This window comes from Delphinus delphis, chromosome 20 (genome assembly GCF_949987515.2).
Source record: "Delphinus delphis chromosome 20, mDelDel1.2, whole genome shotgun sequence".
NCBI classification, from domain to species: domain Eukaryota; kingdom Metazoa; phylum Chordata; class Mammalia; order Artiodactyla; family Delphinidae; genus Delphinus; species Delphinus delphis.
The window spans coordinates 14,669,616-14,697,376 of record NC_082702.1 but is presented as its reverse complement, the minus strand read 5'-3'; the positions used below and the strand labels follow the sequence as shown (position 1 = coordinate 14,697,376).

Below are 27,761 nucleotides of genomic sequence, written 5' to 3'. Positions count from 1 at the left end.
GATGTGTCAAGGTATACCATCACAGACATGTATGCTATTGAGAAGTAAATAAGGTTGACCCCTGTACCAAACCAGCTATCTGAACTTTCATAAGTTGTCACACTTCTGATATAAAGGAAATTACACAGTTCTTGGCTCTTAGAAGTTACCCATTAAATTTAAATTCTCTTCCCTAGAAATTAGTAGTGGGTTTTATATGTATCTGGATTTGACAATCACAAATTTTGGTGTGGGAGGTTCTTCACTAGCGTTAATGTTAGGGTATGAATGCTTTCCAAACATCTCAATAAGCCGTGTCTAGTAAGCCCTGGTAAAATCGTGCTTTATTCTTCAGTCCACAGGGTTATATAAAAACATTCTAGGGCAAAGAATACGGATGGTCAATTAAAATAACTAAGACAAGAAGTTGTTCTTGGTTTCTTCACTCTCAATTTTACTTCATTCTCAATACAAAGAAGAACTACTGCCTTCAAATAAGAAACAACTGAAAAAACAGAGCTTATAAATACAGAGTACAGTTTGGTGGTTGCCAGGGGCAGGGTGCGGGGGTTGGGCAAAATGGGTGAAGGGGATCCGTTATAAAATAAATCATGGGGATGTACATGTACAGCATGGTAACTATAGTTAATAATACCGTATTGCATATTTGAAAATTGCTAAGAGAGTAGATCTTAAAAGTTCTTACCATAAGAAAAAAAATTTTTTTGTAACTATGTATGGTGATGGATGTTAACTAGACTTACTGAAGTGATCACTTTGCAATACTTACAAATATCAAATCATTCCATTGTGTACCTGAAACAAATGTAAAAGTCAATTATACATCAATAACTAATATACGTAATAGTCTACAAAACAAATCACATACCATGATTCTCACACTTGTTAGGATACTGAGGACTGTGACATCATGAGGGCAATTAGTGGTTTACCATGAAATATTTATATTCGATAATAAGTAAAGTTGGGGAAATATATATTCATTATAAAAATTACAACAAAATAGGTAAAAACATCAGTGCATCGAAATAACTACATATTAAACTAGATGTAAACTATTTCACAATTTGTATTGCTTTGTTATTAAGACACCATTACTAAATATGAGCCAGTTTTTGTTACCTACTAAGATTCCTTTATAAGGAAGTAGAAACATTGTTAAGAAAAGTTCCTGGGAAGAAATATAACTTGGAAAGTTATATTAATTTATTTTCCAGCAAATTTTAAAACGCTCATATGCTGATTACTTCCCTGTTGTTGTTTTAGCTCCAAGCATGTCTTTCTCTTATTCTGTGATGCTAGGGCTGGGACTCTGACAAAGACATTTCCTATTCTCCCTTGCTAGTTGGCTTCCTGTTATAGTTTGCCAATGGAGGCATTAAAGGGATTTTGGGAGACAGAAAGGGAGAAGGAACCCGCTTCCTATTTTCCAGATTTTTTAGTATCTCTCTAGCAGCATCTAGATATATCTAGTATATCTCTAGCAGAATCTCTCTAGCTTGCCTGTAGAATCTTTCTGCTTTCCCAGCACCAGTACCAAACCTAGTTAACAGCCAGCCTGACACCCCTCTTCAGAGCTTTTAGGTTCTAGTAAACCCATCTCTTCCCCTTTGTTCCCCAAGCTCTAGGGTTTAGCTGCTTCCTGAAGTTACAAATCTCTCCCCTTTTTGCTCTTTGAGGCCTTCCTTCAAAATTGTGTAATCAATTTCCTGTAATTAAATCTTCTGTTTGAAATTCCCAGCATAGTTCTGCTTTCTTGATTAGACCCTGATAAACAGAGTCCTACGACAATTTCTTTGAGCAGTACAAACACTTAGTTGACATACTTTGAGGACCACTGCTGTACTCTACTGGAGATGACTGGGCTCAAACCAGTGTTGGACTTGGTGGTATGAGACAAGAAAAATAAAGGACAAAAAGTCTTCTTATGATCAATTACTGACATATGAAGAGATAGTCATACATACAGTTTCTCTGAAGGTACACCTTACCAGTCAGGAAGTATCTTAAATTTCTAGCACTTTAGAATGAAACATCCAAGAAGATCTCTAACCTGCGTGATAGTTAAGTCCAGGGAAGAGCTGTGTGATGCATTTGTCAAGCACCAAACCACAATTATCATCCAAAGAATTCTTTTTTTTTTTTTTTTTTTGGCTGTGTCGGGTCTTAGTTGTGGCATGTAGGATCTTCGTTGAGGCATGTGCGATTTTTCATTGCAGCGTGGGCTCTTGTGACATGAGGGCTTCTCTCTAGTGGTGGCATGCAGATTTTCTCTCTCTAGTTGTGGCACATGGGTTCCAGGGCACATGGGCTCTGTAGTTGTGGTGCTCGGGCTCCAGAGCATGTGGACTTTGTAGTTTGAGGCACGTGGGCTCTCTCGTTGAGGCACCCCAGCTCAGCAGTTGTGGCGGGCAGGCTTAGTTGCCCCACAGCATGTGGGGTGTTAGTTCCCTGACCAGGGATCAAACCTGCGTCCCCTGAATTGGAAGGCGGATTCTTTACCACTGGACCACCAGGGAAGTCCCATCATCCAAAGAATTCCTAAAGGGTAAATTTCCCATTAAAGCAACCCAACTATTAAATGTTTGTGGAGCCTTAAAAAATAATTGCTTGCTTTCTTCTGACTGTAACAATGCAATGTAACAACAGTTTCACAGAGTAAAGTGCAAATCACTTTAGTCCTAGTAGCCAGACTCCCTTTGTCCAAGACTCTGGGGCTTTAGCTATTAGAGGGCTCTTTCTCGGGAGGGGATTGGAGGGAATCTCCAAGGATGTGTTCTTATTTCAAGAACTTCCCTTTGCTTCCACACACCCCCACTTACCGAGATCTTGACTTGGGTGCACCTTCCAGATCTTCCAAGGTCTGGGGAAGAATGTTGGTTTGTTTGGAACCTTCACTGACAAAGACTATCTCCTTGACCAAACTTTTAGTCAGACTCCTCTGAACCCTCTTCTTAACTAGGCTTCAACCTTTGGGCTTCAATGTTTGTCTTTGCAACACCCACTTTTAGCAAGAATTCTGTCATGTCAGTTTAGCTTGAGTTCTTGATATCTGATCAGTCTCAATATCTAATTAAATTCCTCATCCACCCAGGTGGTATCTGATCACTCTGGCCAGCCCTCAGCAAGAATCCTGTTGGTCAGTATAGTGAGAATTCCCCCCTACCCTTTATGTCTCCTCTTTGTAATTTCCCATGAACTGACCACCCCCCAACCCCAACTTGCTCCTTGCCTATAAATCCCCACTTGTTCTTGCTATATTTGGAATTGAGCACAGTTCTATACTGAAGTCTCTTTCCCCCTATTGCAATATTTCCTGAATTAAAAAAACAAAACAAAACAAAAACCCCTCAACTACTGTTCAGCTCTGGTTTTCTTTAACATCACTCAGGGGTTCACATTCTTCTCCTCCTGACTGTGGACAGTTTTTCTTAAAGCTGGGCCCTAATTAAAGTTTTAAAGTGAAAAGGAGAAACAGCAATAAACCCCAGAGCTGTTGGCTACAACATTATAAATGGCTTTGGTGCAAATGAGCATCTTCCTACAACTGGAATATAATTACCCTCTGTGCCTGGCATCACATATGGGGCAATCAGAGAAGGGATAGTAAAAATGAGGATAACACTGACCCCACCCATGGCCGGAGGTGAGGGGTTGGGTGGGGGTGGGAGAACAGTTAGACCTGGAGACAGGCACACACACAGACACACAAACACTCTTCTCCCACGTACTCAACCCTAAAGAAAAGCCCAGAAACACCGCCCATTATGGGTAAACTCCTGCGATCTCTGGGATAAGAACACAGTTACAGAAACGTCATGCCCAAAGTCAGCCACAGTTCTTCACACACCCACAATCACTCTCTCATTCTTGGCGTGACAGATCCACAATCTGTCACACAACGACCCACACTCATGGGCGTGACTGAAAATACAGAAGCTCACTACACCGACAGAACCCGTTGCCCCGTAGTGAGCAAGCACAAAAGTGTGCAGCGACAGTCGCACGCACAAACCGCCCCACCTGAGCATTCAATAACAGTCACGGACGTGCACAGCTTCACCACTCCCTCACACACAGTAGCCCAGAGTCATTTGAGTGCCCAAGATCGCCCAGGGTCGCACACAGCGTTCCGTGTACCCGCACCTGCGGCCGCGGTCACCTGTAGCGCAGGCGCGATGTCGAGGCTTGTCTCGGGGCCCTGTGGGAAATGTTGTTCTTTCCGCAAAGAGGCCGAGGCGCAAAGCGTTCTGGGGCTCGTGGTCCGCGGGGTCGGAAGGAAAAGCCGAATCGCTAGTCCAGGTTCCTGCAGCTGGAGTTTACCCAGCGGAGCTCGGTGTCCCGCGCGCCTCAGTCCCCGCCCCGCTCCGCCCCGCAGGGGATTCTGGGAGGCGACATCGCCGGTCTTGGGTCGTTGGGCGTGTTTCCAGAGCCAGCGGGGCTGGGAGGTGAGTAGGGCCTTGCTACGCGCGAGAGCCAGAGGGCAGGGCCGGGCTTGGGGTGGACCGGCAGGGAACGGGGTAGGAACCAGGAGGGCGCCACCGAGGAGACTGTGTGACAGGCTGCGGGTGTGACAGGGTGTGATCTTGTGTGTCACCGTGTATGTAATTGTGTGCGACTGTGACCGTCTGTCTCCGGTATAAAACTCCGAGTCTATGTGTGTTTGTGCGTGACTGTCTCCGCAGGTGTAACTGTGTTATTGTGTATGGGTTTGTGAGAGATTGCGGGTGTGACTTTGTGTGTGTGTGTGTCGCTGTGTGGGTGTGTGTGTGACTGTGTTTGACCCCTTGTCCCTGTGGATATAACTGCGTTTGAATGTGTGTGACAGAAAGTGTCATTACGTGCCCATGACCATCTATATCTGCAGGTATAATTTTGTGTGAGTAACTGTGACAGGATGTGTGACTTTGTGTGGTATGTCACTATGCATGAGATTGTGTGTGACTGTCTCTCTGTTGGAGTAACTGTGTATCGTCATCTCTATCTTTGTGTTAATACCACTGTGTATGTATGTGACATTACAGTCGCAATTATGTGACCATATATATGTGTGTGATTGGGTGAGAATTTGTATGTGTATGTCAGACCTAGTGTGTGATTGTGAGACACAGAAAGATTAAAATTACTCACCCACATTCACACAGTTACTAAATGACAGAATCAGGACTTAAGCCCAGGCAATTTGGCTCCAGAGGCCTTGCTTTTAATTGCTAAACTCTCTTGATCTTTCCCACGCTGTGAGGGTGAAAAATGGGGGCCCTGAGTTCTGAGGGTGTTGGAGAGTATTGTCTGTGGTCTTGGACTAGGACCCTTCTGGACATAGAACTTAACCTGGGTCTCTTTGTTTGGTCCCCTTGTGAGTAACAGAACCCAATCTAAAGACACTGTGGTGAAACCATCCTCATATTGGCTGCCTTTGGGGGAGGAAAATCCAACCTGAAAGCCCAGTCTTCCTCTCCTTAGGCCATGGAGTTTGAGATTTTAGGTTTGTCCTTGTCAAAACTCTTCCATGTTTGGTGCTGAGAGAGGCTGATCCATGGCTCTTTTTCTCACATACCAAGTGAACTAAGTGTTTGGTTCTGACTTCACGTAATAAAGAAAAATGCTCTCATTTCCTTTTCAACTGTGTGTGTAAAATCTAAGTGGCAATAAGGGTGGCACTTCTCTATGCCAGGAGTTGGCTCAAGCAATCTTGACAGTGAGGAAAGGTTCTGACAGTTGGGTTGATTTGCCCAAGGTCACGTAGCCAATGAGGAAAGGAATGGAGAGTCAGTGTGTGTCTGGGGGTCTATATAAAGCACAAGTCTTTCACAGCACCTTTCAGTGACTGATGGTTCATCTCAAACTTGAAAAGTATTATTCAAATGATACACAGCGATTTGAAACAGCAATTTAAAAGCTATTTTTTTTTTATGCAGGTGCTACTTAGAGCTCCCAGGTGCTGAGAAGACTTCACTAATTCTCCTCTTGGGTTGCAAAGGCTTTTATAAACAAATTCAAGCTGCATTACACTAAGGAAATAATTTTCTTACAGATTGAGTTGGTTAGTGCAGAGTAGCCCAGAATTAGGGGGTTGTATATCTTAAATTCTAAGTCAAACACAACTATCTTTGTTTTCAGAGTGAAGAAATGTTGGCTCTGAGAAGACAAGGAACTTGTTTCAGGCTGTGCAGTTTCTTGTTGGTTTGGTATTGAAATTTGTCAATGTTTGCCTCAGGCTGAATTTCTGTGGAGTAATAGAGGTAACACCTGCCACCTCCGAATATGCTTCGCTGAAAAACATATAGCATTGATTTCTCAGGTTATGCTGAATATTTCCCATACAAACATTGTGGTCTCTTGAAAGAGGACCAGTTTTTGAGCCACACTGCAGTTTGACTGTTATGACTTTGAGTTAGCTGTTTAAGCTTTTTGAACCTCAATTTCACTTGGTGGTAAAATGGGGATAATAATACCTACCTTTGCAGTTTTGTGAAGATTAAATAAGATAATGACATACACAACATGTGTAACATTGCTATTTATATTACAGGAGCCACAGTAAGATTTATTTATTTGTTTATCAAATATGTTTTTAGCACTTACAGTGGTTCTGGCATTATTCTAGCACTAGAGATATACCAGTGAACCCAACAAATCCTGGCTGTCTTAAATCTTATACTGTTGTTTGGGAAGACAACAGTTAACAGAAAAAAAAAAAGTAACATGTCCAATGATGTTAAATGCTAAGAAGAAAAATAAATCAAGATAAGGAAAAATAATAACTGGGAGGGAGATTCCCTTTAGGTAGAATAGGGAGGTCCCTCCAATGTTGTTAACAATTGAGCACAGATAAGAATGAAGAGAGGGAATGTGCCGTGTCCAGGCAAAAGGAAAAGCCAAGGCCACAGCCTTGAAAAAGGAGTGTGGACAATGTTTGAGGAACTATAAGGAAATCTGTATGCCTGGAGTAGGGTGAATAAGGGGGAGAAGAGTGGGAAATGAGGTCTAAGGGGCAGCCAGGGCTAGATCATAAATTGTCTTATTGGTGATAGGATGGACTTTAGATTTTGTTGACTTCAGGCTGTGTGTCCTTAATATCAGTCAGGAGTTCAGGGGTTAAGTTCAGCTTTGGCCTTTTTTCTCAGATCTTGGAACAGGGTAGGGCTGGTCCATGTAAAGAAACTAGAGACCATAAAGGGGCAAAAAACTCTGTGAGTCTCAGATCAGCAACATAGGGCTGCTCTGCCATTTTTTTTTCTTGTTTAACTCTCCCTTCTCAGGACTTTGTTCTCCAAAAGAGAAAATTGAAGAAGGAAGGAAGAATGGCTGTTGGACTATGTAAATCCATGTCCCAGGTAAGTTGATGTTTTCACTTTGTTTCCAGAAATTCCACATCATTTCTCAGGACTTTGGGACCTCAGAGAGAGTCACAAGTAGCCCAGTGAGCGCACTCTTCACTTCTCTCTCTCCACTATTTGTTCATATAATCCTTCTACAAAACATTTAGTTGCTATTTTTACTCAGTGTTGTGCTTAAATGTATGATAGAACAGAACTTTTCCTCTTTAGATGAATCACGATTTGTTGTGTTGGAGATGAATGCAAGTGAAATAAAGGATGGAGTGTGATTATCAAATAGGGAGGTCAAGGATGGTTTTTCTGAGAAAGTGACAGTTGAGCAAAGAAAAACCGGAGTGAAAGTAGGGAGTAAGTTTTGTGGCGATCTGGGAAGAGCTTTAAAAAAGTAGAAGGAATAGCAAGTACAAAGTTACTGTGTTGGGAGCATGTTTGATGTGTTCCAGGGATAGCAATAAGCCAGTATCCTCAGACAGAAATGTGCACTGTGAGATTAGAGCAGTAGCTGGGAACCAAATTATGCAGGCCCTTAAAAGTCATGACCAGAACTTTGACTTTTGTTCTAGAGGTGAAGGAGAACCATTAGGGTATTTGTGATGTGATTTGATTTATGTTTTAAAAGGAAAATAAATAGCAGAGAAGTAACAGTGGAAGCAGGGAGGCCAGTCAGGAGACTGCTGCAATAATCCAGGTGGGAGGTGATAGCTTCCTGGACCATGGTGGTGGCATTGGAGCTGGTGAGATTCTGGGTGTATATTGGAGATATAAAATATGGGATTTGATCAGGGATTGGTTGTGGAGTATGAGAGGAAGAAAGAAATCATGAATGACTACAAAGATTTTTGACCTGGGCAATTGTGTAAATGGTCATGCCATTTACTGAGATGGGAAGACAGGGAGGGATGAGATAAGAATCAAGAATTGAGTTCTAGATATATTAAATTCGAGAGACCTGTTGGATATCCAAGTAAAGTATTGATTATATATCTAGAGTTCAGGACTGGAGATGTGAATTTGAGAGTCATTAGTGTATTTAAAGCCATGCGACAGGATGAGATTATCTTGAGGGTAGGGTTTTGGCGAATGTAGATAGGAAAGAGGTCCAAGGACTGAGCTTAAGGCATTCAATATAAGAGGCTGACAAGAAGAGGAGGAACCAGCAAAAGAGACTAAGAGGGACTGATGTAGAAGGAAAACCAGGAGAGTGTGGGTCCCGTGAGTCAATAGTGGAAAGCATTTCGAGGAGATGATCAACTGAGTTAAATTCTTCTGAGAGAGACTGAGGAAGATGCTAGGACCATATGGGAGTACTTGGCAAACAGCATTTTTTTTTTTAATTTCAGGGTTTGGTGACCTTCAGGGATGTGGCTCTAAATTTTTCCCAAGAGGAGTGGGAATGGCTGGACTCATCTCAGAAGGATTTGTACAGAGATGTCATGTTGGAGAACTACAGGAACTTGGTATGGCTTGGTAAGGATATGTATCCCCCATAATTCAAATCTTCCCTATGAGGTGTTTATGCTTCCTCCATTGGGAATATCTAGGACATCTTAAATGCTTAGCTGGATTTCTACTTCGTGTTCCCAGGAAATTATTCAAAGTAGTTTCACAGAGTTATAAATGAGTATAGTTCCCTTTGCTCTAGAATGATGGTTTGGGATAGCAGCATTAGTATGGCGTGGAAATTTTTTTAATTGCAAATTATGGGGTCCCACTATAGACCTACAGAATCTGGGAATAGGCCTAATAGTCTGGGTTTTAATGAGCCCTCCAAGTGGTTCTGATACCCATTAAAATTTGAGAACCACTGTGGCTTCTGATTCAGTAGGTCTGGTTGGGGCAGCCTGAGAATTTGCATTTCTAATAAGTTCCTAGGTGATGGTTCTTCTGCTCTAGTACTTTGAGAACTGCTGCTATGAAAGAAGCTTTGTCTGTCTCATTCTCCATTCAAGCATCTTTCCATTCTCTGGCCCTTCCTCTGATGTCCTTTCTTGCCTAATGACCAAGAGATTGAGTCTGAGTCTGGAACAGCAATAGCAAGTTGATTTGTTTATCTATCTGTCTGTCTTGCTGGCTCTCATTTTTCTTCTCCTGTAAACAGGACTTTCCGTTTCTAAGCCCAACATGATCTCCTTATTGGAGCAAGGGAAGGATCCTTGCATGGTGGAGAGAGAGATGTCAGATGGTCAATATGCAGGTGAGTGACGGGGAACAGGGAGGGCTGTTGTAAGGTGACAGCACAAGTGGTCATAAGAAGACTGCCCTGCATTTGAGGAGGCTGTCCTGGGCTTCAGGGGGTCATTTCCTCTCTATTTCTATCAAGTTATATTCTCAATAATATTTCTACCTATACCCTGAATCTTGTTCCTTTTAAGTTCTTCTTTCCCCTTTATGGATAGAGTTATATACATTTCTAGATTTCTTTTTAGAGTTTTAATTTTATCAAAGTTATTATCAAAGTTATGCATGCACATTGGTTGAAGAGACAAGTTGTTTTATAAGGCTTATTCCTTTAAAAAAGGAGGTCTCTTGCCCGCTTCCCAGTTTCCCTCTCCCTAGAGGGATCCACTTTCTCTACTTTTGCAGCTTCTTTTGGTGTCTCCTTCACGTCTCTAATAAATATGTTTATGTTGCTATTTCTTGATTGTTTTTTTCAGGTTTAGTCCTCATCCAATATCTTCATTAAGAAAATAAGAATTTAGTACTTTCTTATCCTGAATCCAACATGTGTGTGAGCATGCACGCGCACACACACAATTTCTGTCTTCCTATCTCACTGATATCATAATTTTTAAAGTTTTATTTTTTTAATTGAAGTGTAGTTGATTTACCACATTGTGCCAATCTCTGCCGTACAGCAAAGTGACTCAGTTATACACATATGGACATTCTTTTTTTTAATATTCTTTTCCATTATGGTTTATCACAGGATTTTGAATATAGTTCCCTGTGCTATAAGTAGGACCTTGTTGTTTATCCATCTTATATGTAATAGTTTACATCTGCTAATCCCACACTCCCAGTTCTTCCCTCCCCCACCCCCTCCCTTTTGGCAACCACAAGTCTGTTCTCTATGTCTATGAGTCTGTTTCTGTTTTGTAGGTAGGTTCATTTGTGCTATATTTTTAGATTCCATATATAAGTGATATAATATGGTATTTGTCTTTCTCTTTATGACTTATTATGGTAATCTCTTAGTTGTATCCATGTTGCTGCAAATAACATTATTTCGTTCTTTTTATGGCTGCGTAGTATTCCATTTTGTGTGTGTGTGTGTGTGTGTGTGTGTGTGTGTGTGTACCACATCTTCTTTATCCTTTCATCTGTAGATGGACATTTAGGTTGTTTCCATGTCTTGGCTATTGTGAATAGTGCTTCTATGAATATAAGGGTGGATTTATCTTTTTGAATTATAGTTTTTTCCAGGTATATGCCCAGGAATGGGATTGCTCGATCATATGGTAAAATCATATGGTATTTTTAGTTTTCTGAGGAACCTCCATACTGTTTTCCATAGTGGCTGCACCAACTTACATTCCCACCAGCAGTGTAGGAGGGTTCCCTTTTCTCCACACCTTCTCCAGCATTTGTTATTTGTAGACTTTTTAATCATGGCCATTCCGACTGTTGTGAGGTGGTACCTCACTGTAGTTTTGATTTGCATTTCTCTAATAATTAGTGATGTTGAGCATCTTTTCATGGGCCTGCTTGCCATCTGTATGTCTTCTTTGGAGAAATGTCTATTAAGGTCTTCTGCCCATTTTTCGATTGAGTTGTTTGTTTTTTTGTTGTTGAATTGCATGAGCTGTTTGTATATTTTGGAGATTAAGCCCTTGTCGCATCATTTGCAAACATTTTCTCCCATTCCATAGGTTGTCTTTTGGGTTTTTTTTAATGGTTTCCTTTGCTGTGCAAAAGCTTGTAAGTTTGATTAGGTCCCATACCAATATCTTAATTTTTATTGAACCACTGTTCAGTGTTTACATTATTATGGCTATTAAGTGCTAGTCGTAGCTGAGGTGTGCATGTACCAAGGTTACTTTTTCTGTACTTTTTCTTTTTCTTGGCACTAATAATTATCTGGGGTTTTGTCTATTTTTTTTCCTTAGTTTTCTATATACATATTCCTAACTCAATTCTTAACTCCCGATCAATTGTTTAAATCTCTTAAGACACTCAGACACATTAGGTTATCTATTGATTTTACCTTCTTGGAGAAATCTCTCCAGAGTCTTCAGATATGCTTCACTCTAGACAAATGGCTCATTACATTTGCTTGCATTCTATTTGGGTTTATCTAACGTTTTCTCATGATTAGATTGAGGTAGTACATTTTTGAAAAGAGTGTCACAGAAATAAGGTTGTATCCTTCGCAGTGAGTGCATCATACCAAAGGATTGATAATATTGATATATCTTATTATCAGTGATGTTAATTTTCATCACTTGGTGAAGGTGGTATCTGCCTGGTTTCTCCATTGTAAAGTTACTATTTTTCTATTTATAATTAATAAATATTTGGGGAAGATACTTGATACTATTCAGTTTCTTCTGAAACTTTTGCTCACTAATTTTAGCATCTACAGCCCTGTTGGATCTTGTCTGCAACAGTTACCGCTGTTGTGGTATTGACCTAATGTTGACATTTTTATTTCCTTCTTTTATTTACACATATTAACTAGGATTGTTCTGTCTGGAAGAGCTGTTTCATCTCTCCCATTAGTTTATATATTAAAATATTTCTTCATATTTATGGAATGTGGGGTTTTTTTTTCCTATGAGTTAAAACTGCTGTATCATTATTTTGTTGCTCAAAGTGTTCCAGCTTTGACCATTTAGATCTTCTTCAAGTTGGTTCCTATGACCTTTTAACATGCCCCACTTCATGGTTCCAGGTGTTCCAGGTTCATCTTGTTTTCCTTTCCCCAGCCTTGAGTCAACCACTCTCCAAGGAGCCCTGGTTCCTTTTATTGGGAAATGATTTAGAATGGTTTAGAAACCAAGGTCTGGGTACTAGGTGTACTTATTGCTACTGGAAGTGATTTCTTCTAGGACCTCACAGCAGACTGAGCTGGAAAATATATGTATGTATACCAACACACACTTTTAGACAGACACACACTTTTATATTTATTTCTGTCTTTATTTTTTTTAATACATTAAATTATTGGTTTATAGTGATACCTTGATTTTAGTCCTACCCTCCACAGGGTTTATCCTTTCTCCTTTACTTGTTTGTAATTTCTTCTTCTGACAGTGAGAAGCAATGTATTTAATTATTTCCTCCATTTAAGTGTACACACAAAGTAGTTTCAGAATTTCTAACCTATTCCTCTGTGAGAAATAAATTTACTAAGTAGATTACATTATTTGTATTTAGGTATAAATGTACTTTTTTAGTCTTAAGTATTCAGTCAAAAACTATTTTCCAGAGTTACTTAGGTTAGTTCTTCTAGGTTCATTTGTTTCTGTTGATTCCTACTACATCCTGGTTGATTTTACTTTTTTTTTTTTTTTTTGTATCTGAAACATTACTATGCTCCTAAGAATCAGACCTTTACAAGAATGTATCCTCAGAAAAGTGTCGCTCCCTCCTCATCCTTACTGTCTTGTTTCTGTTCCCTACTTCTTCCTGCCCCTTTCTTACCCACCCCTTGTAGATCACCAGTCTTTATTTTCAGGTTTGTCCTTTTTATGTTTCTTTTGCACAAATGAGCAGATATACCTGTAGATTTGCATTTGCTCTTTTCACTTAGCTATAACGACATGGTCTGAACTGCGAGGGTCCACTTATATGCGAATTTTTTCAATACATACTTACTACACGATCCGAGGTAGGTTGAATCCGTGGATGCTGAACTGCAGATTCGGAGGGCTAACTGTAAAGTTATACCCATAGCCCCTTCATTGTTCGGGGGTCAGCTGTACAGGAAATCACTCCACATGAGTTCATGGAGAGCTTCCTCATTTTTCTGACAGCTGCAGAATACTCCATTCTGTGGATGTTATGGTAATTTATTGAATATTCTATAATGTGTGAACATTTAGGATGTTTGCAGTAGTTTACAATTACAGACAATGCTGCCATAAATTACCTTGTAAATATGTATGTTCCTGTTGTTGAGGCTTTATTTTCAGGGTTGTTTTGTAGATGTAGGATTGCTAAGTAAGTGCATATGTAGTTTAGGAATTGCCAAATTCCTCCCCAAAAATGTTGTACCTGTCTGCTTTTTGTATTAGTTTCTTATGGCTGCTGTAACAAATTGCCACAAATTTAGTGGCTGAAAACAACACAAAAATATTATCATACAGCTCTGGATTCAGGTAAGAAGTTCAAAATGGGTCTTACAGGGCTAAAATCAAGATGTTGGCAGCCTGCCTTCCTTCTGAAGGCCCTCGGGGAGAATCTGTTTCTTGCCTTTTTATGCTTTCTTTAGGGCCTTTATCATCTGTTTATTTTCAACTTTGTAAAATCACCTTGTTTTAAACGTGAGCTTTATATGCAGTATAGAATTGAGTTTTGCTTTGTGAACCAGTCTGGATATCATTTCAATTTAATAGGTGAAAGTCCAACCATGTTTTTAATATGTTTGGGCTTAATTCTGTACATTGTTTTGTGTTATATTTTCTGATTTTTACAGTTTTTAAAAAAGACTTTAGCTTGTCTGTTTTCCTAGGCTTTTTTTTGGTCGCGTAATACTATAGTTTTTATAATAATTAGAAAGATTCTTCTTTTGTTCTAGAGCCTTCACGGTTATAGTGCTCTGTTTCTTTAGACAGTATTTATTCCTTCTATTACTTGATTGGTCAGCTTTAAAAACTAGCCTTTGATTTTTTTACCTGTTACAGATGTGTCAATAAGTAGCCTTATTATACTCCCCACCTTGTTTTCCCAAATTTTGTTACTTGTATGCTTTTTACATTGTCCAGGCATATTATATTTACATGCTCTTGTGTCACATTTATCCCAACCTTTCCTTTTGTCTTAATTCTGTAGTTATATATATTTAGTGTTTTCCACTAGGTCATTTTGCTGAAATTTCTCTGGACATCTCTGGATTGGCTCAAAAAGAGTTCATGCAAACAATGTCCCCCTAAGCTCTACCTTGTTCATAATTGGCCATTCTTTCCTTAAGTTGCTTATAGCATAGTATTGGTGTTAAATGTTGTTACAAAGAAGTCTGATGCCAGCTTGATACTTTCCCTTTATGTATAAGTGTCTTTATATTTTGTTCTGATCTCCTAGATGGGTACAGGTTAGGGTATGGCTACGGGTTAGGGTTAGGGTACGGGTTAGGGTATGGTTTATGGTTAGGGTACGGGTTATGGTTAGGGTATCGGTTAGGGTTAGGGTATGGGTTAGGGTTAGTGTACGCTTTAGGGTTAGGGTATTTATTAAACCTCTCCCACTCTCCAGATATCACTCAGCATGTAAAGGTATATTATTCGGGGTCCAGCCATGGAGAAGACTTTAGACACTAGGATAAGAGAAAGAACACACACATTATAAATAAATCACATTAGGATTTTGTTTCAAACCTGTACATTAAAACACTAGTGCTTAGGAAATCTAATGGAGGCAGAAGCAGTAAAGGGTAGTTTTATGGGAATAACATCACAGATTTTCTGTAGAATACACAGATTTTGACTGGTTAGAAAGTCAAGGAGGAATGCTTTTGTTCTGAAGACATAAACCCTCTTCTAAATTGAGCTGTTATTGGAAGTTAGAAATTTTTTGTTACTGTTGTATTGCTTTGTGTTTTCATGATTATTCTGCTTGCATCTCCCTTGTTAAACCTTTGATTTGGGGAAGAGTGCCATTACTGGAAATGATTTTACAGAATTATTCTCAAAAACAAAAGGAAATGGTTCTCACCTAAATATTAAGCAATAATCTCTATACTGGTGTACTAACAGAATTATGATTCAGGGATAATAATTCTATGAAATGTAATTAAACACACAATATATTTTTTTCTTTTAAATTTCCATTGTTACTTTTTTAAAGTACAATTGTAATTCAAATTCTTTGTAACAAGTGAAATTTAAAAAGATTAAAGGAAAAGATAATATTTTACCACTTGCCATTCTTTCCCACTCCCTGAAACGACCAGCATAAATGTGTAGCTTTCTTATTTTATCCAGGTGTTCTATACATCTGGAACATCATGTTTCTCACTGTATAAAAACAGATTTAGCTCTCACATTTTTTTTTTTTGTTTGTTTTGTTTTTTGCGATATGCAGGCCTCTCACTGTTGTGGCCTCTCCCGTTGCAGAGCACAGGCTCCGGACGCACAGGCTCAGCAGCCATGGCTCACGGGCCTAACCTTTCATTTTAAAGTCATTTTATCAGGACATGTTTTAGCCTTGACCATTTTGGGTCACTTTTTCCTGGTAGATACGTTCTCTATCAGGATGGAGAGTCAAGTTTTTATTTCTGGAAATATTTTTTTCTTTTTTTACTGATGAAGTTAAAAATATAGGAAAGTATAGATAATAATTTAATAATATAGTAAAGGATTTCCTATTGATGAACAATTTTTGTATTTCTGAATTGCATACTTCATCATGTGTATTATTTATTTAATATACTGCTTGATTGAATTTTTAATATTTAAGAATTTTGCCTGTTATCCATGACATTGGTCTGATATAAGAACAGTGAAATAGATCAGTAGAACAGTGAAGAATGTACAAAAATACACCCATGTATATATGAGAATTTAGTATTAGATAAAGGTAGTTTTTCACATTAGTGGTGTAAAAATTTTCTTAAAAGTTATGGATAATATTTGTATAATATTGGGTTTTGGAAAGTCTTTCTTAAAATGACATAAAGGCCAGGCTCTATAATGAAAAAATTGGAAGATTTGAGTTCATACAAATTTTTAAAAAATTTTATCAGAAGCATTATAAATCAAGATGATGTGACAATAAAATTATCAATGAAGATGACATGTGATTTGAGGGAGAAAAATGCTCAAAAGCCTTAATGTCTTAAATTTATAATGACTTCTATAAACCACTTAAAAGAAATGCCAGTGTAATTAAAATATATGCAAAGTACCTGAATAAGGAATTCACCAAAGAAGAAACCACAAAATATATAAAAGGTACATAAATATATATGAAAATGCTCAATTTTATAATCATAGAATTGCAAATTAAAACAATAATGAGGTACTCTTTACTTGTAAGGGCAAATATTTTTAGAATGTTGTTAGCCAGTGTGAATGGGTTCGAAGACATATTTCATGTTGCTGACAGGAATGTAAATTGATAAAAAAAAAAAGTCAGAACCATGACTTTCTCCCCTTTTTCCTCCAAGTAAATTATTTAATTTCTTCTATAACAGTTTTCTTTCTCCTTGGAAGGGTAAAAAGGAGACATTTGCTTTCTTGATATTTTTCAGAATGGGACTCTTTGTATGAAATCAAGGCATTATCTCCAAAATGGTACATTGATGAAGAGGAAATATCCCAGGGGATGATAATGGAAAGACTTACAAGTTATGGCCTTGAATCCTCCAGTTTCAGAGAAGCCTGGAAATATAAGGGTGAATTTGAGCAGCATCAGGGAAATCAGGAGAGTCATTTCAGGCAAGTGACAACTCTTAAGGAAATCTCTGCCATGAAAAGAGACAATGAATATAATAATTCTGAGATAAATGTTCTCTTGAACTCAGTACTTTTAACACAACAGAGAGTTCCCACAGTAGAACAAGTACATAAATTTGATATTTATGATAGAATGTTCCCCCCAAATTCAGTTCTAACTGAACATAAAGGACTACATGCTGAGAAGGAATCTTTGATAGGTAATGAATGTGAAGAATTCAACCAGAATACATACCTTAGTAAAGATGCAGAAATTCCTCCTGGGGAGAAACATTACGAAAGTAATGATTTTTCAGATCTCTTAAGTTTCCACTCATTACTTACTCAACATCACACAACTCATCTTGGAAAATTATCCCATGGATACGTTGAATGTGGTGCTGCCTTTAGCTGTTATTCGTTCTTTACTCAACCTCAGAGAATTCACAGTAGAGAGAAACCATATGCATGCAATGACTGTGGAAAAGCCTTTAGCCATGACTTCTTTCTCAGTGAGCATCAGAGAGCTCATACTGGGGAGAAACCATATGAATGTAAGGAATGTAACAAAGCTTTCAGACAGAGTGCACACCTTGCTCAACATCAGAGAATTCACACTGGAGAGAAACCCTTTGCATGCAATGAATGTGGGAAGGCCTTTAGCCGTTATGCCTTCCTTGTGGAACATCAGAGAATTCACACAGGAGAGAAACCATATGAATGTAAGGAATGTAACAAAGCCTTCAGACAGAGTGCACACCTTAATCAACATCAGAGAATTCACACTGGAGAGAAACCCTATGAATGTAATCAATGTGGAAAAGCCTTCAGCAGACGCATAGCCCTTACTCTGCATCAAAGAATTCACACAGGAGAGAAACCCTTTAAATGTAATGAATGTGGAAAGACCTTTGGCTATCGCTCACACCTTAATCAACATCAGAGAATTCACACTGGTGAAAAGCCCTATGAGTGCATCAAATGTGGGAAGTTTTTTAGGACTGACTCACAACTTAATCGACATCATAGAATTCATACTGGAGAGAGACCTTTTGAATGCAGTAAATGTGGGAAAGCCTTCAGTGATGCTTTAGTTCTAATTCATCATAAGAGAAGTCATGCAGGAGAGAAACCCTATGAATGTAACAAATGTGGGAAGGCCTTCAGTTGTGGCTCATACCTTAATCAACATCAGAGAATTCATACTGGAGAGAAACCTTATGAATGTAATGAATGTGGGAAGGCTTTCCATCAGATCTTGTCCCTTAGGCTACACCAGAGAATTCATGCTGGAGAAAAACCCTATAACTGTAATGAATGTGGGAACAATTTTAGCTGTGCTTCAGCTCTTCGACGACATCAGAAAATTCATAATAGAGAAGCTCTCTGATTATGTATAACAAGTATAAGAAAGAAAACATTTAGTCACCATTCAGTCCTTATTAAATAAATATCAGTGAGTTCTTCAGTTAGTAATTCTATGAATGTAGTACCTATGGAGAAGCCTTCAGTTCATGAGCATCCCTTATTTGAAATAGCCTGAGTAGTAGACATCTGTTACTTTTGGTTCTGTTCTGTACCCTATTTGAGACTTATCTCACCCTCAATGCATATCATTCTGATGAAATTGTTTAATCAGGAAGAGCAGTAGATTGGTCATAGGCAGGCCAATTATTTTCTTCAACCTCATGATAGATAAGGGATTTACAAATGGCCCTGTCTAGACCAGTAGAGTCCTAGGGGGTCATTGTTATGGGTAGTAAGAAAAGATTTTTTTCCCCACCCCAGAATTGCAAGTTTCAAGGATTTAGTAAGGTTAAAAACTCACCAGTAGCCTTTTTGCCACCATATGAAGAAAGCCTTCCCAGGATAAATCTAACACAAAGGAAAACTGAGGTCAGGGACAGAAATCTGAGGATGTTGTTTGATCTTCTGGATCCAATCATGTCTGAAGTTTACACCATCTTTTACTTTTTCATTTTTGTGATCCAATAAATTTTCTTTTTTCTGCTTATGTTAATTTGACTTGGGTTTTTGCCTCTTGGAATCAGAGTCCTGACTCATACACCCCATGTTAGCTACACATGTGAGAAAGCCTTAATCTTTTATATGGCATAATTGTTTATCCTGAGGATAAGCCTCATAACAAGTATATGAAAGTTAAATACACAGCCTTCATAAAGCTGAAAGAATTGTTACATTTTATTTGTTGATAAAAACTAATTTAGTATTCATTAGTCTGTTTCACAATAAGGAAGAATTTTTAAAAATTCACTTAGTGAAACTTATTACCAGGCTTTCTCATAGGGAATTAAAATCATTTGTGGCAGTGACTCACTATAGACCTTTAAAGAAAGATTGGCCAGCTAAGAGAATAATGGATCCATCAGTTTAATGAATGGCTCTTCATCTTAAAGGAATTATTTGATTTTCTACTTTCAGCGTGGGTTTAAACATATCATGTGATAGAATAAGATAGAATTGTAAATGAGGTCTTTTGTGGGTGGGTTGTAAACTTCGTTTAAGAAGTTTATAGATAACTTCTTTGGAACGAGACATATTAGACAAGACATTGCTGGCAGACAAAAAGAATGAGCCATTTTCAACTAATGGTTAAAGTAAAGCAGTTGGAGCCTAAAATTTTTAGAGTATAACTCATTACTATTCAGAGTAATGAGGAACAGGAGGGTGTGGGGCAGTATATTCCTGTTTTATCTGAGTGTATATACGAAGGTAAACTTTAATATGGAGACGTTGCCACTTTGAACAGTTAGAACCAGTTATAATCTTGGGCATTGTCTGGAGAGCATCTATAAAAACAGATCAGGACAAATGAATTATGAAAAAGTGAAGGATTTACATGTGTATATATGTGCGTGGAGCAAAACAGTGAGTACTAATATAATTTCTTTAATAGTCAATTTATACTTATATCTAATAAAAATCTGAAAATTATTTTTCTTAAATATTAAGACAAATTCCCTTTGAACAACTTAAATTACAGACCTAGTATAATTGAATACTTCAAACCTTGAGCAGAAACAAATATAATGGTTTTAAAACACTGCCAAACTTGCATTATATCTAATCTAAAATATATTAATAATCGTAACCTAAATTCATGTAATCATCCCTTTATTCTCATATTTTCTGGAGGTATAGGAACACTTATTTGAATATGTTTTAAGGGTTTAGTTACAACTTACATCAGAAAGCTCCTCAGGATTACTCTGAACTTACTAAGCTTAAAGGAAGAAAAATAATGACTCAGACCAGTGATGAGTCTGAGTTGTTCACTAATTGATTCTTGATCTAAGTATGGCACCTGATTTCTTCCTCCAAGGTGATATAAACCCAAGCCACTGATTCTGTTTTTACAGTTAAACTTCACTTCTAACGTTGATAAAATCTGTTACACCCATGCCTGTAGCACAGGTGTTTGTACTTTACAATCTGATGTTTCTTCTCATAATGAGGTACCTAAATTTTGTTTATCTGCAACTATACAATCCATTGTCTTATTGTGATATATTGACTTGATCTTTTAGCATTATAACTCATGCTTTATTAGTATGTTATAGATATTAGGACCAGCTAGAGATTTCCTATCCTAAGAGATAAGAGTTTGAGTCTGTTTAGTTAATTATCTTTAGGACATGAACTAATCCATTTAGGACTCACTGGTTAAACCTTTTCCACTTGGTTGAGTGTGATCAATGGCAATGAATTTTTGGATTTCTTTTTTAATCTGGTTATTGTGCTGAACGTATCTTTCTGCCTTGTTACAGTTTATGCAGTTTTTGCTTGTCATATAGAAGAGTTTTCTTTATTTACTCTTGCTTAAGTAGAAGGTTTGTATTTGTGTGTTTATGTGTATGTGTTTTGTTTAAAATTTTTGTATTGAGCACCTACTCTGTTGCAGGCTTTGTTCTAATCCAGGCTTTGGAGGTAACAGTTGTGAGTTAAACAGACAAAAATCCTTGCCTTCATAGAGCTAATTTCTAGTAAAGAAGATAGACAATAAAAAATATATATAAGTAAAACATATACTATGTAAGAGTAACTTCTAAGGAGAAAAAGATGAAGGAAGAGCTGGGTGACCAGGTTGATATTTTAGATTGTGTGGCCAGTGAAGGCCTCTTTTGAAGTTAACTTTTGATTAAAGACCTGGGACAGATAAGAGATCTGTCTATTCATGCTACATATATACACACATACACGTACACACATACACATACACACATATACACATGTATAGCCCTTATCTACCTAACAGAAAGGAAATGCATATATGTATATGTATGTGTGCGTATATATATGTTTTATACTTTGTTCTTACTAAATTCTTTCTCATTTTATTATGCCTCTGTATTTGTGTATTGCATTTTAACATTTTTCCTTTTAGTCATGAACTCTTGGCCTTCTACAGTCTTAACACATTTTAATTATAATGTATATATATATTTTAATGCTCAAATTATCAGAATTTAGCCATTGGGGCCACTTTAAGCTAACTCCTTGCTCCCTTCAGCACTGCTGCCCTGACATCTCTGCAAGCAATTTTACTTTCTGGCAATAAAAGGGTATTCCAGACCCATCCTAAATGTTTTCTGTCCAAAGTCATGAAGTTAGCCACCTTCCAAGGAATTTAGGGAGGGAGAAAACAGGCATATACTTTTGAAATGAGACAGGCTGGGACCTGGAACCTGGCACCCTTTGCTACAGTACGTGCACCTGGACAAATGTCTCTTGGAGAAACAGAATACAAAAAAAACTATATAGGACTAAAAATAACTGCATGCATGCGCAGTTGGGGCAAATTATGAACAATAAGATACAAAAAGACCAAAAACCCAAGTGCCACTTTTGAGGTGTCGAGGGCAAAATCAGGGTACTGCATATAATCCCTGCACACAGCACCACCAAGGAGGTGGGCCGACCACCTAAGCCACCCTTCCAGCCTGACCCTCACCCCATTTAGGGATCAGCTCACATCCCCACGCACACACCAAGAGCGAGCAAGGGCATCTGTTACTTGTTTTTTCTCCCTTGTGCTGCAGCATGAGTCCCAATAAAGACCTGCCTGAATTTCTCATCTGGCCTCATAGCAATTTCTATTGATTAAGGAGTCCAAGAACCTTGGTCAGGAACAGAAAGAGGTTATGAAATCAGAAATAGAAGTTTTCAAATAATTTTCCTCAGCAAAAGGTCTTGCTAGATGGATTTGGGGGCCTGAGAAAGAGTGTAAAGTAAGATTGCATTTTCCTTATATACTGTATTTTCTATTGTTCCTCTTGCCCAAGAAGAAAAAGATGGCCCACAGTAGAGCTCATTTTAATAAGAAATATATATTAATTACTCTATAAAACTTGAAGTTGTTTTAGGATTTGTGAATATTGTTTCAATAACATTGTTAAAAAACAACCATTTGAAACTTGATAATTTAAAATTGCGTCGATTGATGTAAATGAGTCAAAAGGAAATGTGGCTAAGCTTCTTCAGGTGTGTTAAAATTCCACTTGCTCTCTTCCTCCTAATAGAAGGTTTTCTTTCTTTTTAAAAGTATTTCAGACATCTCTTCCTGAGCAAATGCAAAGGTTTTTGTGATGTATTGATAGAAGTAAATTTTCCATGGAGTCCTGTACCCTTTTAGCAGTTACTGTATTTGGATGCTAGGACTGCACATGAATTGGGGGCAAATTTGCTGCTATTATGACTGGGTCCCTTTTAGAGACAGCTGGAAAAAATGTTTCCTTTTTAGAGCATCATTTCATATTGATTCTAGTTCTTAGAATATTTGCCGTACCCTACTTTATTCACAGAGCTCAGGACAGGGAGACAATAAATTGTATGATAGAGAAAAGCAGATTGCTTGAAGCCATGAGTTGAGGCTACTTTAGTGACAGAAGAATGAGTCACTTTCCTGGTCAGCTTTCTTAAGGCATTTGTGTGGGGGAATTTCTCACATGTTCTTCCAGAAAGAGTAGTGGAAGTATCCACTCTTGATTATCGGCACATGTATAGTTGTTGGCATTAGACCTTCACATGGATGTCAGTTCTTTTAGTTGGGAGAACCTGAAAAGGTGATTATACTTCTTTCAGACTCAGTTTGGTTATCTGTAAAATTAAAATAATTACAGCCTTCCATGTTTTTGTGAGGATTACTTGACTGTAATATATGTAAACAGTTAACATGGCAATTATTAATGATGAAATTAAGTAGGAAGTTGAATTGCATGCCTGAGAGCCAGCTGCTTATATGAGACAGAATTGCAAATTCTGCCCCTGTGTCCTGTTTCCCAGTGTATGGAGTCTCAGACAGCCATGCTCCTAGCCCTTCTTTCTGATTCTGGAGAGGGAACTGCAGTTCCAGAGTCTCTTCGGAGCTCCCTGTTGGGATATATGGGGCTGTTAGGACTCTGCCTTCTATTAAAATAGAGGCCAGGAAGTGTATGGCTCTTGGTTTTTAAATTTTGCATTTATATTTTTGGACCTCAATTCCTAGTATATTACCAAAATTGTTTAGTCTAACACTCATTTCTTGGTTCTTCCCCCTGTCGTTCCCAATTCCTAATCTCCCCCATGGGCACATACACAGCAGTGTTTGGTATGCATCCTTAAATGTGTATATATCCCCTATCAAATAAGTCATGTTGTGTGTTTGAAATTTATATTATTGGTGTTATGCTATAAAAGTGTCACTTTTTTCTACTCAGTACCATATTTTGGATTGATCATGTTCTGTGCACAGTGCTGTTATGCTATTCAGTGCTTCTAACATTTGCATAGTAATTCATAGTAAATGTTTACTACTTTTAATTTATTCATTTCTGCATACAACTCCTGGCTGGCACAAAGAACATCCTGGTATGTGTCCCCTTGTGGACCTGAACTAGGTTAGACTACTTGCTGTAGAATATTGTGCAAAGGATTTTTTTGCACAATGTTATAAGGTACAACCAGATTACTTTCTAAAATGGCTGCAACTATTTACATTCTCCCCAAGAGCACCTCTGTGTCCTTGTAAACACTTGATAAGTTTTATCTTCCTTGAATGTTTTAGTTTGCATTATTGTTATTGACTACTGGTGAGTTGAAGCTTATATCTCTATACTTCCTCATCATTTGGACCTTCTATCAAGTGGGTCTTTATTTTTTTAACCATGTTTATCTCTTATCAAATAGGTCATCAAATCTATTTATAAAAGTTTAGTTAAAATGTACTTGTAAGTCCACCGGGGCTTTAGGCTTTTTCTTCTTTTGAGGGGATGTTTCTATACTATTTCAGTGTGTCAGATTTATTCAAATTTTGTTTCTTGTGCCAACTTTGGTATTTTATATTTTCTAGAAATGTATTAATTTTGTTTAGGTTGTCAAACTTGTTTGCCAGTAGTCATTCATAAGATTCTTTTATAATTATTCTAACTTCATTTGGATTCTTACTCATTTTCTCATTTACATCTTTGCTCTTTTATTTTTATCAGCTTTGACAGAGGTTTACCTAACTTATTGATCATTGATCTTCAAAAAACCTATCTCTTGGTTTTATTATCCTTTTCTCTTATTTTTCCTAATTCTTTATTGATTTCTTCTGCCCTTTATGTTTGTCATTTAATTCTTTTTTGAGTGTGCTCTGTCCTCTTAATCTACATTTTTGTGGTTTCTAAAAAAATCTTTATTGGAGTATAATTGCTTTACAATGGTGTGTTAGTTTCTGCTTTATAACAAAGTGAATCAGCTATACATATATATATATATATATATATATATATATATATCCCCATATCTCCTCCCTCTTATGTCTCCCTGCCACCCTCCCTATCCCACCCCTCTACGTGGTCACAAAGCACCAAGCTGATCTCCCTGTGCTATGCGGCTGCTTCCCACTAGCTATCTGTTTTACATTTGGTAGTGTATATATGTCCATGCCACTTTCTCACTTCGTCCCAGCTTACCCTTCCCACTCCCTATGTCCTCAAGTCCATTCTCTACGTCTGCATCTTTATTCCTGTCCTGCCCCTAGCTTCTTCAGAAGCATTTTTTTTTTTAGATTCCATATATATATATGTGTTAGCATACGATATTTGTTTTTCTCTCTCTGACTTCACTCTGTATGACAGACTCTAGGTCCACCCACCTCACTACAAATAACTCAATTTAATTTCTTTTTATGGCTGAGTAATATTCCATTGTATATTCCAAATCTACATTTTTGAATTGAAAATTTAGTTTTTTGTTTTCCCTGAAAATGTACTTAAGTTGTATGTTTCCCTCTACTACATAAGTTGTGTCCTACAGTTTTGGCATTTAGTGTTTTCATTGTTGTATTCTGTCCTACCCTGTTGCATATGCATTTCCACATTTTGTAATTTATTTTAGGGGTTCCTCTTTAACTCACAATTATTGGCTATCTTTTTGTTATTTGTTTCTAATGCTATTACATTAGAGGTTTATATTAATTGTTTGGAATTGAATGAGTCTTCCTTTATAGCCTCATATGTAATCAATTTTTATAACTGTTACATGTATATTCAGAAAGTACATGTATTTTGAGCTTTTGATTATAAATTTCTCATCTGTTAGGGCAAACCATTAAACTACTGGATCTTTATCAATCTGATAAGTGGGAAATCATATCCCAGTGTAGTTTTTATTTGCTTTTTTCTTATTATGAATGGGTTTGAGCTTCTTTTCTGTGAGTTGTCTATATTTCTTGCCCAATATTCAATTGGAAAGTGACCTTTTACTTATATAGTAGGGAAGTTAGCTCCTTATGATGTGATTTGCAATTTTTTTTCCAGTGTATTATTTGTTTTTTGAATTTGCTTACAGTCCTCTTTTGCCATGCAAAATTGATTTTTAATTTGCCAATATTTTCTTTTAAGGCTCTTAAGTTTAGATTCATATTTAAAAGGCCTACATCTTGAGACAATTTAAAATGTTTCACATGATTTCTCCTTTACTTCTGTGCTTTCATTATTTTTACATTTTAAGTTTTTTGTAAGAATCTCATTTTACCCCCATATGGCTACCCCATTTCTCAGCATCATTTACAAATAATCCACCTTTCCCACTTATTGTAAATGTCAACTCAAGCATATACTAAATAAACAGATGTAGTTTGGTACATTTATGTATTTTCTATTCTTTTAATACCTGTTATATTAAGTCTACTATGTCTTGTCAATTGTTTTCAGAAAGGGGATTTTGCCATCTCTGGCTATAATTGTGAATTTGTCTGTTTTTCTTTTTTGGTTCTATAAGCTTTTGCTTTATGTGTTTTGAAGTTCTTGTGTTAAATGCCTAAACCTTTGGGATTATGTACTCTTAACTAATATATCCCCGTATCATTACAAAATGAACTTCTTAGTCCCTGGTAATATTCTTTGCTCCCAAACCTACTTTATCTGATATTAATATGCCCACTCTAGCTTTCTTTTAATTAGTCTTAACATAGCATATCTTTTCCCATCCTTTTACTTTTAATCTATTTGTGTCTTTCTATTTAAAATGCGTTTCTCGTGAAGAGCATACAATTGGGTATTGTTTTTAAAACTCAGTCTGCAAGTCTCTGCTGTTTAATTGCAGTGTTTACACCATTCACATTTAAAAAATTGTTGAAGTGAAATTTACATAATATGAAAATAGCCATTTTTAAGTGAACAATTTAGTAGTAGTTAGTACATTCACAATGCTATTCATCCACCACCTGTCTAGTTCCAAAACATTTTCATCATTCCAAAGTAAACCCCTTACCCATTAAGCAGTTTCTCCTCATTCTCCCCTCAGCCCCACTAAGGCAACCACTAATCTGCATTCTATCTCTATGGATTTATTTGTTTTGGATATTTCACATAAATGGAATCATGCAATATGTGACATTTTGTATATGGCTTCCTTAGCCTAATGTTTTGCAGGTTCATCCATGTAAGCATTATTTGTACTTCAGTTTTTTATGGTTGACTAATATTCCACTGTATGTATGTACCACATTTTGTTTATCTGTGCATTGTTAGATGTTTGGTATATTTACACCTTTTGGCTATTGTGAATAGTGCTGCTGTGAACATGTGTGTACTTGTACTTGTTTTCAGTTCTTTGGGTATATACCTAGAAGTGGAATTGTTGAATCATATGGTAATTCTGTGCTTAACTTTTGGAGGAACTGCCAAATTGCTGTCTACAGTAGCTGAAGCATTTTACATTCCCACCAGCAGTATAAAAGTTTTCCAGTTTTTACACATCCTCACTAACACTTATTTTCCTTTTTTAAGAATTATAGCCATCGTAGTGGATGTGAAGTGGCACTTCGTGTGGTTTTGATTTGCATTTCCCTAATGACTAATGATGTTAAGCATCGTTTTGTGTGCTTGTTGGCCATTTGTATATCTTCTTTGGAGAAATGTCTATTCAAGTCTTTTGCCCAAATTTTAATTGGGTTGTTTGTCTTTTTGTTGTTGAGTCATAAAAAGTTATTTATATATATTGGATACTAGACCCTTATCCTATACATAATTTGCAAATATTCTCCCTTTCTGTCGGTTATCTTTTCACTTTCTTGATAATGTCTTTTGATGCACAAAAGTTAATTTTTATTTTTAAGAACTCCATCTTACCCAACCAATGAGATGTGAGCAAAAGGGATGATTATCATTTCTGTGCCTGCTTTATCTGCCCTTCCTCTACCCTATTTGCTGGGAGATACTGAGAATTTTAATACTCACCTTTGCCCCAAAGATGGAAACTACTTGTTCAGGAAGGCAGAGCTATCCCACCAGTCCTGGACTGCTCACCCTTAGACTCTTACATGAGGGAGAAATGTATGATA

The 27,761-nt window shown here is 37.4% G+C and overlaps 1 protein-coding gene across 2 annotated transcripts; it reads left to right on the top strand.

Annotated features, from left to right (window-relative positions):
- The first annotated feature begins 4,307 nt into the window (after window positions 1–4,307).
- On the top strand, window positions 4,308–18,953 carry LOC132416137 (zinc finger protein 527). 2 transcript variants are annotated; one of them, XM_059999399.1, is made up of 6 exons: window positions 4,308–4,448; window positions 6,121–6,242; window positions 7,263–7,337; window positions 8,681–8,807; window positions 9,439–9,534; window positions 16,750–18,953. In XM_059999399.1, the coding sequence occupies exons 3-6, from the start codon at window positions 7,305–7,307 to the stop codon at window positions 18,321–18,323; spliced, it is 1,830 nt and encodes a 609-aa protein (XP_059855382.1). In that variant the 5' UTR covers window positions 4,308–4,448; window positions 6,121–6,242; window positions 7,263–7,304; the 3' UTR covers window positions 18,324–18,953. The 2 variants fall into 2 exon arrangements, with proteins under 2 accessions (XP_059855382.1, XP_059855383.1); XM_059999400.1 differs by lacking the exons at window positions 4,308–4,448; window positions 6,121–6,242 and having other exon boundaries at window positions 7,261–7,337; window positions 8,681–8,797.
- Window positions 18,954–27,761: the final 8,808 nt, after the last annotated feature.

Bases quoted from the DNA above. Each gene is read 5' to 3' on its own strand.
- LOC132416137 (XM_059999399.1), top strand. From the start codon at position 7,305: ATGGCTGTTGGACTATGTAAATCCATGTCCCAG. The intron at 8,808-9,438 runs GTAAGGATATGT...TCCTGTAAACAG, and splicing joins CAGGAACTTGGTATGGCTTG to GACTTTCCGTTTCTAAGCCC. The intron at 9,535-16,749 runs GTGAGTGACGGG...GATATTTTTCAG, and splicing joins GTCAGATGGTCAATATGCAG to AATGGGACTCTTTGTATGAA.